The 17,425-nt window shown below is 39.9% G+C and overlaps 1 protein-coding gene across 2 annotated transcripts in view; it reads right to left on the reverse strand.

The window, feature by feature from the left end:
• fhod3b (formin homology 2 domain containing 3b) overlaps window positions 1–17,425 on the reverse strand; it is a 129,397-nt gene that overhangs the window by 26,019 nt on the left and 85,953 nt on the right. The window contains exons 7-12 of one of the 2 annotated variants that reach the window (XM_058083357.2): window positions 5,550–5,644; window positions 4,882–4,993; window positions 3,700–3,794; window positions 3,306–3,449; window positions 2,981–3,216; window positions 174–290 (exon numbers count right to left, since the gene is read on the reverse strand). In XM_058083357.2, the coding sequence (XP_057939340.2) occupies window positions 174–290; window positions 2,981–3,216; window positions 3,306–3,449; window positions 3,700–3,794; window positions 4,882–4,993; window positions 5,550–5,644 (799 nt within the window). The remainder of the gene's footprint in view (window positions 1–173; window positions 291–2,980; window positions 3,217–3,305; window positions 3,450–3,699; window positions 3,795–4,881; window positions 4,994–5,549; window positions 5,645–17,425) is intronic. The other variant, XM_058083359.2, reaches the window with a different exon arrangement.

The raw sequence follows: 17,425 nt of genomic DNA on the forward strand, positions 1-17,425 counted from the left end.
ATAAATAATAATATAAAATAAATATAAAAAAATATAAAATAAATATAAAATAAATAATAATAAAAAAATGCCCCAAATGCTCTAAGGCCCTATATACTTGTAAGTATACTCTACTTTAGAGTATAAAGGGGATAATGGGTTGTATCCTAAATAGTACGATAAGCCTACAGTACCTGTGAGTGCCCTGCCTAGAGGACTCAGAGCCTGCATGACTTTCATCATCTGCCACCTCCTCGTCGTCCTCATCCTCCTCATTCTCCACCTCCTCTCCTTCCTCCTCTTCCTCGTCTCTGTGGCAAGGGACGGTTCGAGGGGTGAAAGGAAAGGAGGAAAGGAACGATGCAGGAATGGAGGCAAAGTGAAAACACACAGACACATGAATGAGAAGACAACACAAACATGGCGACCGAGCCCCAGTGTTTCCCATACAATGCTCTTGTCAAAATGCAGGGAAATTTGAACACTTCAGGAAGCCATTAAATCTAAAATGAGTGTATATTTACACACAAAAATGCACTTTAACAGATGTTTAGCTTGCACACATGTACAAGTCATTTTATTGTGCTTTGATTTATGCCGTATTGTTGTTGTAATTTCATGGGAGACACTGAACACCACACACATGCAAGCATGCAAGAAGATAGAGAAAGAGGAGCAAGAAGGTCACCGAGTTACCCGGACATCACAAAATAACTTATTTTTCCTTCAGTTAAATGCTGTTTCGTGGTTGAATAAGGCCTATTATTACTGATAAAAACATGCCTTTTAAACCACATTTGATATATTCTTACATAATTAAAGCTTTTTCAAGTATAAAAAGTGAACTAAACGCATTCAAAAAGGTTGTGATGATATGTAGTATTCCCTACTGGTCACTAGGTGTCAGGAATTCTACTTTAATGGTGAGACACACAAGCACCAGACCTGATCAATGAAAAAAAAACGGGCTTTTATAGCAAGTTTCAATGATCTTACAACAGGCACAATAATCCCTAACAAAACTCAATGTCACTTCCTGTCTGAACCACTGAACACATTTATTTATGTCTTAAATTGCTTATTTTCTCTTATTATGTCCACTATATTGAGTAAAAGTGACAATATGGTTGTTTCATGTATAGAAAGCTTGAATAATATAAAAAATTGTATATAAAAGGTCATAAACAAAACTATTCCATTTATAAACTTTCCAGAAATTCACTTATCACGGTCGGGTCCAGAACCAATTAACCGCAATAAAGAAAGGATTACTGTAGATATATTCTACAAATTTTAGAGTATAAAATTGAGAGCGATCACTGCTCAATCGTCTTGTATCTTGTGCGCTTTGGGACCCTTTTTCGGCATCGGTCGGAGCACTTAGGAAAAAAAATATATAGGACAAAAGATTGTACAAAATACCACACTTATCAAAAAAAATGCAGCATGACAAAACTGTTATATTATGCCACTATTTAAATTTTTTCATAGCTCCAACTATATAATATTACAAATAGTCACTATTGTTTAAAAATAAAGGTGATTTAAAACAAAGGTTGTATAATTTGAGTGCAGTTGCTAATATAGCAACATTCAACATACACAAAAATTCTCATTTTTGGCAGAGGTAAACATGGAGAGAAACAGGTATGCCAAATAGTGCAACAATGTGTTAGTGATTGCGAACAAGGCAAAGTTGATTGGTTTCATTGATGGAAGCGTGAAGACTGCAGGAGATACAGTCTTATTTTCTGTACTACATCGTCACACACCAGTCTGTTGCCCTTTTTTGCTATTCAAATCCGTTGCTTGCACGGGCCTTCTGGGTTCCATTAACAAAATGGAAAAGGGTGATCTTCAAAGGCCACTAAATTTCCTGTGGTGGGCTGGTATCCCGTGACTGGACTTGGGAGCAACCAGAAGGTTCAATAGGGATGCTACCTTAAAAGTAGGTCCCCATTTTCCCATAGGAAATATGCTCAGTACAATTAATATTACAAGTAAAACAAAAATACATTTTATAGGGAATAATTAGGGTTGCAGACCTCACAGCTAGGAGACCCGGGTTCAATTCCACCCTCGGCCATCTCTGTGTGTAGTTTGCATGTTCTCCCCATGCATGCATGTTTTTTTTTTCTGGGTACTCCGGTTTCCTCCCACATTCCAAAAACATGCTAGGTTAATTGGCGACTCCAAATTGTCCATAGGTATGAATGTGAGTGTGAATGGTTGTTTGTCTATATGTGCCCTGTGATTGGCTGGCCACCAGTCCAGGGTGTACCCCGCCTCTCGCCTCGAAGACAGCTGGGATAGGCTCAAGCACGCCCGCAACCCTTGTGAGGTTTGGACAATTGGACAGTTTTTACCATTATTAGAGCTCTGTAGACATGACATAACACCCCTATAGTCACCTTTGTGCTCAAATTATTCTTTGTTTACAAGGCATTGCTCAACTGTAATGTGCAGGCTACAAGGATGCAAGGACACAAGAGACGACCGCCGCTTTAAACATAGCATGCTACCAAGCTAACTAGTTAGCCTCTAATGTATTTATTCTAAACTTCTCCAGCATCCCCCCGGCGATTGTGAGGAAAAGCGATAGAAAATGAATGCATGAATGATTTAAAGTACATACTTACTATTTTTACCATCGCTACATGTACAGTATAACCCCTGAGGTTTGTGTAATCCTTGTAGTTGTGTTTGTTTTAAACGTTACTATTTTACTGCATCACTAAAACTTGTGTTGGCCCAAGAGTTTTGCACAGTACTGCATAAATGTATATGTATCTCATACCTTAGTGTGTCCCGTCTGAATCCCTATTGCTGATGGGTTACACCATCATCAGCTTTTAAAACGTGTTTTACTGGCCCTCATAAATTCTGCCTAGCAACAAAGTGGCCATGAAAACCCGTGATTTGACCAGGAAAATGGATGCAATTCTGTTGTTCATAAGTGCCCTTACGCAAGAGTACAATATCCTCGTCAGATGCTCCTCACCTTTCAGTAACGTCTTCAACACATTGGCCACCAAAAGCTAGGAAGCTGTTCATGTGAGGGCTGCAGGGCGACGCTGGGGCCGAGGAGTGACCTCTGCTGTTCTGGAGTGAATGTCTGCGGCTCCGCCGTCTCTCCAGGCCGCAACGCTCGTTGGCGCCACCGACGCTCGCCTGGCGCCGATCCCTTCTGGGAGGCAGGTGCGTCTCGTCGTCACCGTCTTCATGCCGGAGAGACGTCTGGGGACAATTGAGGAAGCGCAACAGGAACATCAAGCGTCATAATTCCGTATAGCGTCGATGGTAATGATAATGAGAGACGTCCTGACCTCGTAGATGTTCAACTGCTCTACAAGGTCAAGGTCGGTGCCCTTCCTGCTTAGGTGTCTCTGTGTCACGGACTCAATGCCTTGCTCCTCCAGACAGTCCACCATGTCGTAATAGGAGTCCTGGTCAGGGAGACCTGCCAGAGTCTTGGAGACACATTTTTGGACAACATAAATGAGATTACATTCACAAAAGTATTGGGACACCTGGCAATTTCCCTAACAGGAAGTGAAAAACCACTCATTTTAGTTCTTCGATTTTAGACCCAATCTCTGTTTGAGTTACTTGATTGCTCTTCCACACCAAACTCATAGACGCTTGCTTCGCTTTGGTCAAACTGTTCCCACAAACTCGGAAGCATACAATTGTCCATTATGTCTTATATTACAGACTTACCTTGTTGATAAGTGTCATTGCATATACCAGCAGTTCCGTATCAACTCCATCCTTCTCATCCAAGATCTCCATGATGTTCCCCCATAGTTTTGCACCTGAATCAGCCATGTGCAAACAACAGATGCTAAGTCACAGGAGAAACTGTTTATGCATTATGTTTCATTCTACTGTTAATATTAGAAGCTGACCACCTCTGCAGTTAAGAGACTTTACTGTGCAAAAATAGTTGAAATAGCACATTTTACTACTGTATTTTTGGGGGAGAAATGTATTCTATAAACACAGAAAACAGACATTTCATCTTGAAAAGCAAGGTATAGTAGTAACTAGGGCTGGGTGATATGGACCAAAACTCATATCCCAATATTCGTATTTAATGGTAATGGTTTTATTTCATTTGAACATGCATCAGATTGCAATTGAATGCATCACATAATCAGTTCACAGTTCCACATGTCCAAAAGGAGTAGGAAGAAGCAAAACTTATTAAATCCCACCCCTGCATCTGGTACTTTTACAATCAGTAACTGTTACATTTGTTCACTTCCTGCTTTCCTAATATGGTTTAATTTTTTTTTATTTTTTTGTCACGTACCGAAGTACGAGGTGATATGACCATACAATGACATAATGGTATTTAGGTACAATAACGATATACAATATATATATTGATATTTTTGCAATAAACTGAATATAGACATAAAGTCAAATATGCGTGCAAAGTTTTATTAAAATGTAATAATAATAAAATTGTATATTCTCTCTTTTTAGTTAAATCTAATGTCCAATTTTCAGTGCAATAATGCCGCACTCACGGTAGTCTCTGAAACCAGATTAGCGCCGTTAGCATTTCCATCTCACAAGAGTCTTGAACCAGTCATGATGTGCTATCCATATCACTATATTGACACTTACTATGGTACCCATTATGTTATTGGATGGTCATATCACCTTGTACTTCGGTACGTGACAAAAAATATATATTTATATACATTAGGAAAGCAGGAAGTGATCAAAAGTAACAGTTACTGATTGTAAAAGTACCAGATGGCGGGGTAGGATTTAATAAGCTTTGCTTCTTCCTACTCCTTTCGGACATGTGGAACTGTGAACTGATTATGGGATGCATTCAAAAAAATTCAGTAATTTGTACATCAACTCTGTTACTAGTTTGTGATTTACCACTTTTAGCATCCTTAGCGTTCACAGCCTTTATGAGCAAGGCGGCGTTCGACTCTGTGTACTCCACAAACACCAGCAGGAGCTTCAAGGCCGTCTTCACCACCAGACGGAACTGCAGGATAGGAGAGAAACACAACTGAAGTCGATGCAGCAGCTGAAAAGTCTTCACATTTGACATTGCTGTCAAACTGGTAGGGAACACAAGTAGCTTTCTTATCTGTGTATTCATAACAGTACTCAGTTCCAACACCATATACTGTATATTACATCTCCGTTCATCCTCAGAGGACTTCACTCCTCATTCTCCACCACTCGGATGCATTCACAGACACCCTGAACTTCGAACAACGAGGCCCACTTTTACCTGCTGAGATGGTAGGGATTGATCATGTGTTTGTTTGACCGAGATGCTAAGTTCCAAAAAACATGCAATACCTTTAACTCCAGTCTATGGACTAGTTTAGATAAGTAAGTATGAAAGTAGTTCCAGTGGAAGTGTATAAGGTGTGTGGAACAATCTGACCACCAGGGGGCAGAGTTGCCCGCACTACCATGAAGGTTGATAGCAGTGAGTCTGCACACTGCACAACTATTTATGAGCAGTCATGTTTCCATCAGTGATTGTGCTACAGTGTTGTTGTTTCTTTTAAATGGTTTAGTATTTATACCTTGGATCCAACAAGAGTGTAAAGCCACTGGACTGTTTCATTATGGGTGATGAGACCATTCATGCCATCCACAAACAGCATTATCTGCCCGAGAGCTGGAAGAAAAAAAGAAAGAAAGTGTTTAGTTATAGTAGTATTCAAAAAGTGCATGACTTTATCGGTTTACCAGTACATGAAATACACACATTCTTGTTAAAAGGGTTCATTACAGAATATAACTTTGCTGCACACTTTGTCCAGGAAAAGAAACCTTTAAAAAACAACTTGCCCCACTCATCCTTCAAGTTCGGCGGACGTGACTGTAAGGAAAATATTTGACCAGACCGCCTCGATGGACGCTGACATGACTTCCATGTGTAAGCGGAGACAAAAATAAGAGGAAAATAAGAGCCAAGGGATCTCGGTGGGGAAGCGCTCAGGTCAGACAAGTGTGGGGCTTCTGTTGTTAAAAGAGGGAATTGGGGGAGGGGTTGCTTTTTTTTTTTTTTTTTAAACAGTAGGTGCTTAGTAGCATCTCAGCGGTCACAGCCCCCCCACACACATGGAGGTAATGCGTTCACACTAACAGGATGAGCCTAGCTTGACCCCACTGCAGCCATTAATCAGCTGATGGGAAGATGGTGGTTGTGATTCTATAGAAATAGACAACAAAAATAAAGAACCTGGCTATGTTAAGACATGACTGACAATCAGTACTTGCTGTAGAGCGGATACTTGGACATTGCATACAGTTATACCTGCTCCAGTTAATGCCTCCATTTAATTAACCGCAGACTCACCCACAGTGTCTGGGTGTGCAAATAACCCCTGGGGTCTCTAATTTACTCCACAAGATGGCAGTAGCTCATTTAAAGTATGTGAGTGATCAGCTTCCAGCAAGGGTATCTACCTCTACATGCGCTTTAAAGTTGCACTATTGAGTGGTGTGAAACTCATTTGTGTACGTTATGATTATCAGCATTATAATGCTGGCTGCTGGATTGTGCAATATACTTGTTAATAAATGACCAGTGTGGAATTCCTGTCTTTGGGAATGCATCTTTTGAATGCCTTATATTTGTATTTTGGTTTATTTAGCTGTGTTTATGCTTGAAAATGCTTAATTTACGCAAAAATATAACTGTTATTGCTAATCATAGGCTACAACCAGTGTTGGGCACGTTACTTTAAAAAAGTAATTAGGTATAGTGACCTCACAAAAAAAGTTACTCCACTACAAAAGTAACTAGTTACCAGTAAAAGTAACTATTGTCACCCCCCACACACATAGCAAAGACGGTACCATTACAGAGGTTTGCATTTATTGCAGTCGACGGGTGTTTCTGTGGGTTTGAGTTGCTCGAACAAGTTTTTTTTCTGGGACATAATGTACATTTTACCTTTGACATCAACGAGGTTAAAGTAGTATCTGTACTTCCATTTGGCAAACGTTGTCTTCTCACTAGAGTACTCCTGACTCGCCATCTCCGCTAATGCTATTGCACTTTGGACATGCTCTGAACACCCGCCCACTCCAGGTCTCTGATTGGCTGAAGACGCAATCTTACTACACCTTAGCCAATCGTCATTGCTTATGTGCTCTAAACACCCGCCCACTTGAGTTCTCTGATTGGCTGAAGACAATCTTACTAAACCTTAGCCAATTCTCATTGCTTATGTGCTCTAAACACCCGCCCACTTAAGTTCTCTGATTGGCCGAGGATGCAATTTTACTAAACCTCAGCCAAATCTCATTGCTTATGTGCTCTAAACACCCGCCCACTCAAGTTCTCTGATTGGCTGAAGACGCAATTTTACTAAAACCTTAGCCAATCCTCATTGTTTATGTGGTTATCTCGCCTCCTTACTTGTCACTCCGCGCTTCAGATTAGTTATGAGGTCGGTGATATATTATTAGGCGGGTTCAGTAACGGGGTGTCGAAAATGGTAACGGCGTTATGCTGACAGTAAAAGTAATTAGTTAGATTACCCTTGACTGAAAAAAAGTAACAGCGTTATTTTAAACGCCATTATTCCTACAACTAATGAACCACTAGTAGTAAGGCACTGGTGATTGTTATTATCTAAACAATTAGCCACTTAGACCTCCTTAGTGTAAATAAATGGGCAAAACCACCCATAATTTCTTTGTTTTGACAGAGAAAAATGATCATTTAAAGTTTGCAGAATACCACTCTATACATTGCTAACATGATATTTAGTGTAACAAAAAAAGGTAAAAAGCGCTTTGAGTTCCAAATCTCATTAGTGATGATGGCCCAAAGACCAACAGCTCGGTCCAAGATTTAGACTGGCTTACAGAGAAGCTCCTCAGTAGTAGCACCTAATCACCTCATCCTGTGTTAAAGTACTTCTTACGGCATGGTGGGATAAGAGGCTGCACATTTGCCCTGGAATTATGAATGTGCTGTAGATAAGCCAGAATTCCCAGGTGCAGCTGCAGCTCCTGACTACGGATGTGTGCGCCAACGCTGCAGTTCATCTTTTATCAATCAAGAGTTAATTACTCACAACATGTCAGGCCCGAGCATTCCTGACAGTCCTCTCGTGCTGCCATCCCCTGAGCAGAGGCACGGACAAAATGTGGAGAGTCCACATCAGAGTGTGTGTTTATAAAAACATGATTAACCCCTTCAGTCAGCGTGGACTCAAGTGTCACCCTCTCCCTTTTACTCCCCCTTTTCTGGGTGGGAGCACCGCTGATGGATGAGTGACAGCAGTAATGACATGATGAACAGCTGGTCGACTGAGCGTCCAGACAGTAAGGGCTCAAACCTTCCAGATTTTTCCAGAGCTACACTCTTGTCAAATTGGTAGCTGATGTACAACATAAAGAAAGGAGCCTATGGGTCATAGGGGTATGCTGGGGCCTATCCCCGGCGGGGTACGCCCTGGACTGGTCGCCAACCAATCACAGGGCACATATAAAAACAACCTTTCACACTAACATTTGCACCTATGGACAAATTAGAGACGCCAATTAACCTAGCATTCATTCATTCATTCATTTTGAGGGTCGCAGGGGATGCTGGAGCCTATCCCAGCTGTCTTCGGGCGAGAGGCGGGGTACACCCTGGACTGGTCGCCAGCCAATCAAAGGGCACATATAGACAAACAACCATTCACACTCACATTCATACCTATGGACAATTTGGAGCCGCCAATTAACCTAGCATGTTTTTGGAATGTGGGAGGAAACCGGAGTACCCGGAGAAAACCCACTCATGTACGGGGAGAACATGCAAACTTCACACAGAGATGGCCAAGAGTGGAATTGAACTTGGGTCTCCTAGCTGTGAGGTCTGCATGCTCACCACTTGATCGCCGTGCAGCCTAATTACCATTCATTCATTGTGATGGACAATTTGGAGTCGCCAATTAACCTAGCATTTTTTTTTCTAATGTGGGAGGAAACTGGAAAACCAAAGAAAACCCACGCATGCGAAGGGAGAACGTGCAAACTCCACACAGAGATGGCCAAGAGTGGAATTTAACTCGGGTCTCCTAGCTGTGTGGCCTGCGTGCTAACCACTCGTCTGCCGTGCAGCACTATTTTTATTCATTCATTCATTTTCTACTGCTTATCCTCACGAGGGTCGCGGGTGTGCTGGAGCCTATCCCAGCTGTCTTTGGGCGAGAGGCGGGGTACACCCTGGACTGGTGGCCAGCCAATCACAGGGCACATATAGACAAACAACCATTCACACTCACATTCATACCTATGGACAATTTGGAGTCGCCAATTAACCTAGCATGTTTTTGGAATGTGGGAGGAAACCGGAGTACCCGGAGAAAACCCACGCATGCACAGGGAGAACGTGCAAACTCCACGCAGAGATGGCCAAGAGTGGAATTGAACTCGGGTCTCCTAGCTGTGTGGCCTGCGTGCTAACCACTCGTCCGACGTGCAGCACTATTTTCATTCATTCATTCATTTTCTACCGTTTATCCTCACAAGGGTGGCGAGGGGTGCTGGAGCCTATCCCAGCTGACTTCAGGCGAGAGGCGGGGTATACCCTGGACTGGTGGCCAGCCAATCACAGGGCACATATAGACAAACAACCATTCACACTCACATTCATACCTATGGACAATTTGGAGTCGCCAATCAACCTAGCATGTTTTTGGAATGTGGGAGGAAACCGGAAAACCAGTGAAAATCCAAGCATTCTCTGGGACTCCAAGGTTTCCAAGACCATCCACTAAAGATGATGCACGGCCTTAACGACGCTTTTAAACGTGTCAACATACAACGTGGTCGCTCATCTGCTGACAGATGACACATTACCACTCCCAAAAGTCAACCTCCAAATGCGCCTATGCTTAGATTGTCATAAAACAGAAACAAACACGCAGCGGGCACCTAAGACAGAGAAAATCAAATATGTAAACGTTTACAAACCCTACCAAAAACCGCACAATCACAACCTTTCCCTCGGAGTCATTAAAAATGCTGCGTCATGGAATTAGCCAATGCCAGCTGCCGTTTAAGAACATTTAAATGTAAATACACGGAAACCGCACCGACTGCACTTATCCTGTTAAGTCACAGTATCGTTTTGCCCCATTTTAAAAAAAGTTAAATTACCATCCATTATGGAAAATGCAAACCCCGGGAAACATCTAATTACTTTCATAGCTGAGCAACAAACTTATTTCCACCTATTTATGATGAAATGACTCATGAAACTGCTCTTGGAAAATAGGTTACCTGGGTGTCTAAAAAATGAAGCAGACTTCCCGCTTCCTTTGGTGTTTTTATGGGATGAAAAATGGCGGGGCACGAACCACTTAGGTAGGTTGTCGTTTTCTTACGGTCTGGTGTTGAACAATTTCTTTTTTCCCACTGCAATACAGTGAACAAAACAGTCATATATCACGTAGATATATATATAACAGTTGTTTGTTGATTGTGTGAGTGACCGGAAGAAAAACCTACATATCTAGATGCCAAATATAAGACCTGAACCCCATATTCAGGTGAACGTGGTAATGCCAAAACAGCCCAATGAGTACCGTATTTTCTGCACTATAAGGCGCACCTTCAATGAATGACACATTTTAAAACTTTTTCCATATATAAGGCGCACCACATTATGAGGCGCACCTTCAATGAATGACATTTTAAAAACTTTTCGATATAAGGCGCACCTTCAATGAATGACATTTTAAAACTCTTTCTATATATAAGGCACACCTTCAATTAATGACATATTTTAAATTTTTTTCTAGATATAAGGCGCACCTTCAATGAATGACATATTTTAAAAGTCTTTCCATATACAAGGCGCACCACATAAGGCACACCTTCAATGAATGACATATTTTAAAACTTTTTCCACATATAAGGCGCACCGCATTATAAGGCGCACCTTCAATGAATGACATATTTTAAAACTTTTTCCATATATAAGGCGCACCTTCAATGAATGACATATTTTAAAACTTTTTCCATATATAAGGCGCACCGCATTATAAGGCGCACCTTCAATGAATGACATATTTTAAAAACTTTTTCTATATATAAGGCACACCGCATTATAAGGCGCACCTTCAATGAATGACATATTTTAAAACGTTTTCCTTATACAGGGCGCACCTTCAATGAATGACATATTTTAAAAACTTTTTCCATATACAAGGCGCACCGCATTATAAGGCGCACCTTCAATGAATGACATTTTAAAACTTTTTCCACATATAAGGCGCACCTTCAATGAATGACATATTTTAAAACTTTTTCCATATATAAGGCACACCTTCAATGAATAACATATTTTAAAACTTTTTCCATATACAAGGCGCACTGCATTATAAGGCGCACCTTCAATGAATGACATATTTTAAAACGTTTTCCTTATACAGGGCGCACCTTCAATGAATGACATATTTTAAAACTTTTTCCATATACAAGGCGCACTGCATTATAAGGCGCACCTTAATGAATGACATATTTTAAAACTTTTTCCGTATATAAGGCGCACCGCATTATAAGGCGCACCTTCAATGAATGACATTTTAAAACTTTTTCCGTATATAAGGCGCACCGCATTATAAGGCGCACCTTAATGAATGACATATTTTAAAACTTTTTCCGTATATAAGGCACACCGCATTATAAGGCGCACCTTCAATGAATGACATATTTTAAAACTTTTTCCGTATATAAGGCACACCGCATTATAAGGCGCACCTTCAATGAATGACATATTTTAAAACTTTTTCTATATATAAGGCGCACCACATTATACGGCCTACCTTCAATGAATTACATATTTTAAAACTTTTTCCATATATCAGCTTTTGAAAAAACTGAAGGCGCCTTAGGTGCGCCTTATAGTGCGGAAAATACGGTATAATGAGGCACATTTGCATTTCCCTCTCTAAAATGACTACCACTACCCTTATTGTACAAACAGGGATAATCGCGAAGACCTGGATTATACTGTACAACGGACAACATCAGCGTAGTTTTAGCAGATTTAACAAGAAGAGCATGTGAGTGCTGAGACTGTGCAGGACACCGTCCACTCCAAGCACTGATCTGAGGCCAAAAATGTTGGCCTCCATTTAGTTTAATCATGAGCAGCTCTATAATACCTCACACAAAGTACAACAATAACAATGTCTCTGCCCCCTTGTGCATGGATGTCACGTAATGAGATGCTGGCAGACGGTGTGCTGCCTTCAAAGCTCAATGATTGGAATTTAAATGTATCCACGATGGGAAAGGCTAGGCCGGGAAGAAAACACATGGCCTAAAGGACAACAAGCAAAGACCGTCTGTATATAAAAGCTACGGCGGTGGTTCTGAAAGTGTTTCTTAAAGACCTCTCTGTCGTAAACCGCAGCAATTTTGCTGCAAATCCACAGGAATGCTCAGGAAGGGTTGATCCCTGCCCGCTGCCAAGGTGAGAAAATCTGTGAGTTTTGGTTGGCAGCGCCAATATGACTCAGCAGTATCGGATGGAGCACCCTTATCTCGGAAGATGCGTGCAATGAACACTCCTCCATTGCTCCTTTCCCAAACTCATTCATCACTTCGCCCCCTTTTGGTTGTTAATTTTGAAAATGTATACAAAACTGGGTCAAGTCAGACTGTCCGTCATCACCATTTATTTTATCGGTACTTTTGGGAAAGAGGCCAAATCTCCATCCCGTCCAGGCTCTTATCTTGCCGTGCTGTGCATTAAGCAAGCAGCTGTACTCACAGGTCAGATGTGTGCAAGCTTCCATGTATGCACGTGAGCCGGACAATCTTTACTCAAAAGCTCTTTTTTGGTATAGGAACTCTTGAATGTGGATTCTTGTTCTGTTATGCCTCTGAAAGTGCAGCCAATGTCAACATTTCAACATCACATGCAGTAACATTAACATCCATCTTAAGTCAAAACAATAGAGGAAAAAGAAAAGGAAAAGGAAGTTCACAGGAAACAACAGCTGGAAGCCACAAAGTACAAAAGTAACTTATCAGTGGCTTCATCGAGGCCTGCCATTTTATGGAAACGGATTTTATGCCGTTTGTACATTGAACCATTGGGGATTTGACAATTTCTTCTGCGGAAAAACACGGTCAACAAACAATATTCACCTTTTCCATAACATCCATCACTCGTCAAGTTCGTCAAGTCATGATGTGCTATACATATCACTATATTGACAGTCACTATGGTACCCATTATGTCTTTGTATGGTCATATCACCTCGTACTTGGAAATTCCACTCGTAATATGGAATATTATATATGGAAAAAGTTTTAAAATATGTCATTCATTGAAGGTGCACCTCATAATGTGGTGCGCCTTATATATGGAAAAAGTCTTAAAATATGTCATTCATTGAAGGTGCGCCTTATGTGGTGCGCCTTGTATATGGAAAAAGTTTTAAAATATGTCATTCATTGAAGGTGCGCCTTATGTGGTGCGCCTTGTATATGGAAAAAGTTTTAAAATATGTCATTTATTGAAGGTGCACCTCAATGTGGTGCGCCTTATATATGGAAAAAGTTTTAAAATATGTCATTTATTGAAGGTGCACCTCATAATGTGGTGCGCCTTATATATGGAAAAATTTTAATATACGTCATTCATTGAAGGTGCGACTTATAATGCGGTGCGTCTTATATATGGAAAAAATTTAAAATATGTCATTCATTGAAGGTGCGCCTTATGTGGTGCGCCTTGTATATGGAAAAAGTTTTAAAATATGTCATTTATTGAAGGTGCACCTCAATGTGGTGCGCCTTATATATGGAAAAAGTTTTAAAATATGTCATTTATTGAAGGTGCACCTCATAATGTGGTGCGCCTTATATATGGAAAAATTTTAATATACGTCATTCATTGAAGGTGCGACTTATAATGCGGTGCGTCTTATATATGGAAAAAATTTAAAATATGTCATTCATTGAAGGTGCGACTTATGTGGTGCGCCTTGTATATGGAAAAAGTTTTAAAATATATCATTTATTGAAGGTGCACCTCATAATGTGGTGCGCCTTATATATGGAAAAAGTTTTAAAATATGTCATTTATTGAAGGTGCACCTCATAATGTGGTGCGCCTTATATATGGAAAAATTTTAATATACGTCATTCATTGAAGGTGCGACTTATGTGGTGCGCCTTGTATATGGAAAAAGTTTTAAAATATATCATTTATTGAAGGTGCACCTCATAATGTGGTGCGCCTTATATATGGAAAACATTTTAAAATATGTCATTCATTGAAGGTGCGCCTTATGTGGTGCGCCTTGTATATGGACAAAGTTTTAAAATATATCATTTATTGAAGGTGCACCTCATAATGTGGTGCGCCTTATATATGGAAAAAGTTTTAAAATATGTCATTCATTGAAGGTGCACCTCATAATGTGGTGCGCCTTATATATGGAAAAAGTTTAAAAATATGTCATTCATTGAAGGTGCGCCTTATGTGGTGCGCCTTGTGTATGGAAAAAGTTTTAAAATATGTCATTCATTGAAGGTGCGCCTTATAATGCGGTGCGGCTTATGTATGGAAAAAGTTTTAAAATGTGTCATTCATTGAAGGTGCGCCTTATATATGGAAAACGTTTTAAAATATGTCATTCATTGAAGGTGCGCCTTATAATGTGGTGCGCCTTATATATGGAAAAAGTTTTAAAATATGTCACGCATGCACGGGGAGAACATGCAAACTCCACACAGAGATGGCCGAGGGTGGGATTGAACTCTGGTCTCCTAGCTGTGAGGTCTGCGCGCTAACCACTCGACCACCGTGCAGCCCACATGTCAGTCAGTGTTTGACAATTCAGTCTCTAAAGGCATGCAAACAAATCTACTAGGGCACACTGAGCCAGCTCTGCAGACACTAGAGACTCTAATTAAAAAAAAAAAAAATCTAAACAATTCCTTAGCTGATCTCTCTATACATCCAAATTTGCTCTACATTTAAAGAGATACCTCAGAGCTTATAAATGAAAACCTGTTGAAAGCTCAACTGATGAGCTTGTCCACATAAAATCCTACAGGGAAGGCCTTTGGAGGGAAGCCATAAAATGACATCCTTCCAGCTGTAAGGTTAAGAAAAAGACAAGCATCTGGCAATAAAGTACAGTAGAGGCAGGCTACATACAACAATACTATGTTTAGTGTGTTTTCAATTTATTATTCAGCAGACATACTGTAAATCGTACCAACACCAAAAATCATTTGTGGTTGATTATAAAAACCTTGTCGATGAAATACTGACATAAACGTAAATGCAGCAACACGGCGGGAATGAAAAACATGCAGCCGCAGAATATAGGTCATGCAGGTGGAGATGAATGGTCTGCCCCTGTGAGGGGGGGTGTAGAAGGGGTCTGTTGGGTTTCACATGAGAGAGAGAGTTGGCGGTGGGGGTCATTGGTACGATCATGGCTCACATGTTAACCAAAAACATGTCACCGGGTCATGTTTTGCTTTCTTGTAAAGGTTGCTGAGTCAAAAGCTTTTGAGAAATGTAACGTCTTAATTGTGTTGTCAGAGCACGGCGTATGGAGCAATTTTGGAGAGAAACCATACCGGAGTTGTGAAGTTGCAGGGTTGAAAACACGTGCGGCACTCGTTTGCTACATTTCCTCTCACACGTGGAGTCGTTTGTGGAGATGCAATCCAATCAGAGAAGCCAACCATACAATATGCAATCAACCTTGCAAAACATACGCAGCATGCAAATGCACAAATATAGTTCATCTTCAAACTGCTAAAATAATGCATAAGGCTAAAAATAACCAATTAGCTAAAAATGTCATCCAATACTTCTCTACAAGAGAGGAGAAATATGATCTCAGGGAAGAACTATCACCTCGTATTTCAGTACATGACAAAAATAAAAAAAATAAATTAAAAAATATTAAAATATTAAAAATATATATTTTTTTAATTGAAAATATTTTTAAAAATAGAAAATATTTTTTAATTAAAAGAAAATATATTTTCATAAAAAAACTATATTAGGAAAGCAGGAAGTGAACAAATTGGGCGGGAGGTGGGGTACACCCTGATCATGCTGCCAGCCAATTGGCGGGTGCATAGAGACAAACAACTATTCATACCTAAGGACAATTTAGAATCACCATTGAACACACTGCTAGCTAATTTACATAATAGTACCCATTATGTCATGGTCATATCACCTCGTACTTTGGTACGGGACAAAAAATTTGAAAAAAAAAACTATATTATGAAAGCAGGAAGTGAACAAATGTAATAGTTACTGATTGTAAAAGTACCAGATGGAGGGGTAGGATTTAATAAGCTTTGCTTCTTCCTACTCCTTTTGGACATGTGGAACTGTGAACTGATTATGGGATGCATTCAATTGTAATCTGATGTATGTTCAAATGAAATAAAACCATTACCATTACCAAATACAAGTCCAGTAATCCCTCATTTATCGCGGTTAATCGGTTCCGGACCCAACCATGATAAGCAACTTTCCACAAAGTAGGATTCCTTACTTATGACTCAAATATTTTCATACTTAGAGCATAGAAAACCGGTTGAAGACCTTCTAAAAATGATTTCCCACATTATCAGAGCCCTGTAAACATGAACTAACAACCCTATGGTCACCTTTATGCTCATATTACCCATTAGGATTCAGAGCTGAGTAGCTTGTGTTGTTATTATTATTGTAACTGTTGTGAGATAACTCACTCCTGCTTGTTCTTCCGGGTATACAAACATTTTGGTAAACATTAGCGACACCTAGTGTAGAATATGATATAGCATCAAGTCTTTGAATGCATTTCTGAATGCCTTATATTTGCATTTTTGTTCATTTAGTCATTTTTATGCTTGGACGTACTTAATTTAGGCATAAATACATGACATTTGTTTGAATATATATAGTTTTTGACAAATAGTGCTAAGCTGTATTTAACCACACATACATTTAATTAATGAATATATTTTTGGAAAAACTGTAAAAATCGTAAAATTGGATGATATAGAATCTCAATGTTATGAAAATGTATAATTTCAGTTTTAGTGTGGGAATAGTACCCTTATTTTTGAGAATTACCACTAATTCATGGATAGTATGTATGAATGTATATGAATATGAATATGTACTTCCTGCTGATTGGCTGCGGCTTGTGGCATCATTTCATTACCATTCATTAGTTGTGAGTACCTATACTTTTTACAACTTTCATTCATTCATTTTCTAAACCGCTTATCCTCACGAGGGTCACGGGCATGCTGGAGCCTATCCCAGTATACAGTACATACTGTATGTGTGTGCTCCACAACGCTTTTGGTATAACGACATTGTTTTTAAACATTTTTTTATTTCAAAAAAGGGTGTCATGTAAATGACCTACAAGGGTAAAAACACGGAGCCAATTCT

This window comes from Doryrhamphus excisus, linkage group LG17 (assembly GCF_037039965.1).
Source record: "Doryrhamphus excisus strain RoL-2023G ecotype Guam linkage group LG17, RoL_Dexc_Guam_v1.1, whole genome shotgun sequence".
Classification (NCBI taxonomy): domain Eukaryota; kingdom Metazoa; phylum Chordata; class Actinopteri; order Syngnathiformes; family Syngnathidae; genus Doryrhamphus; species Doryrhamphus excisus.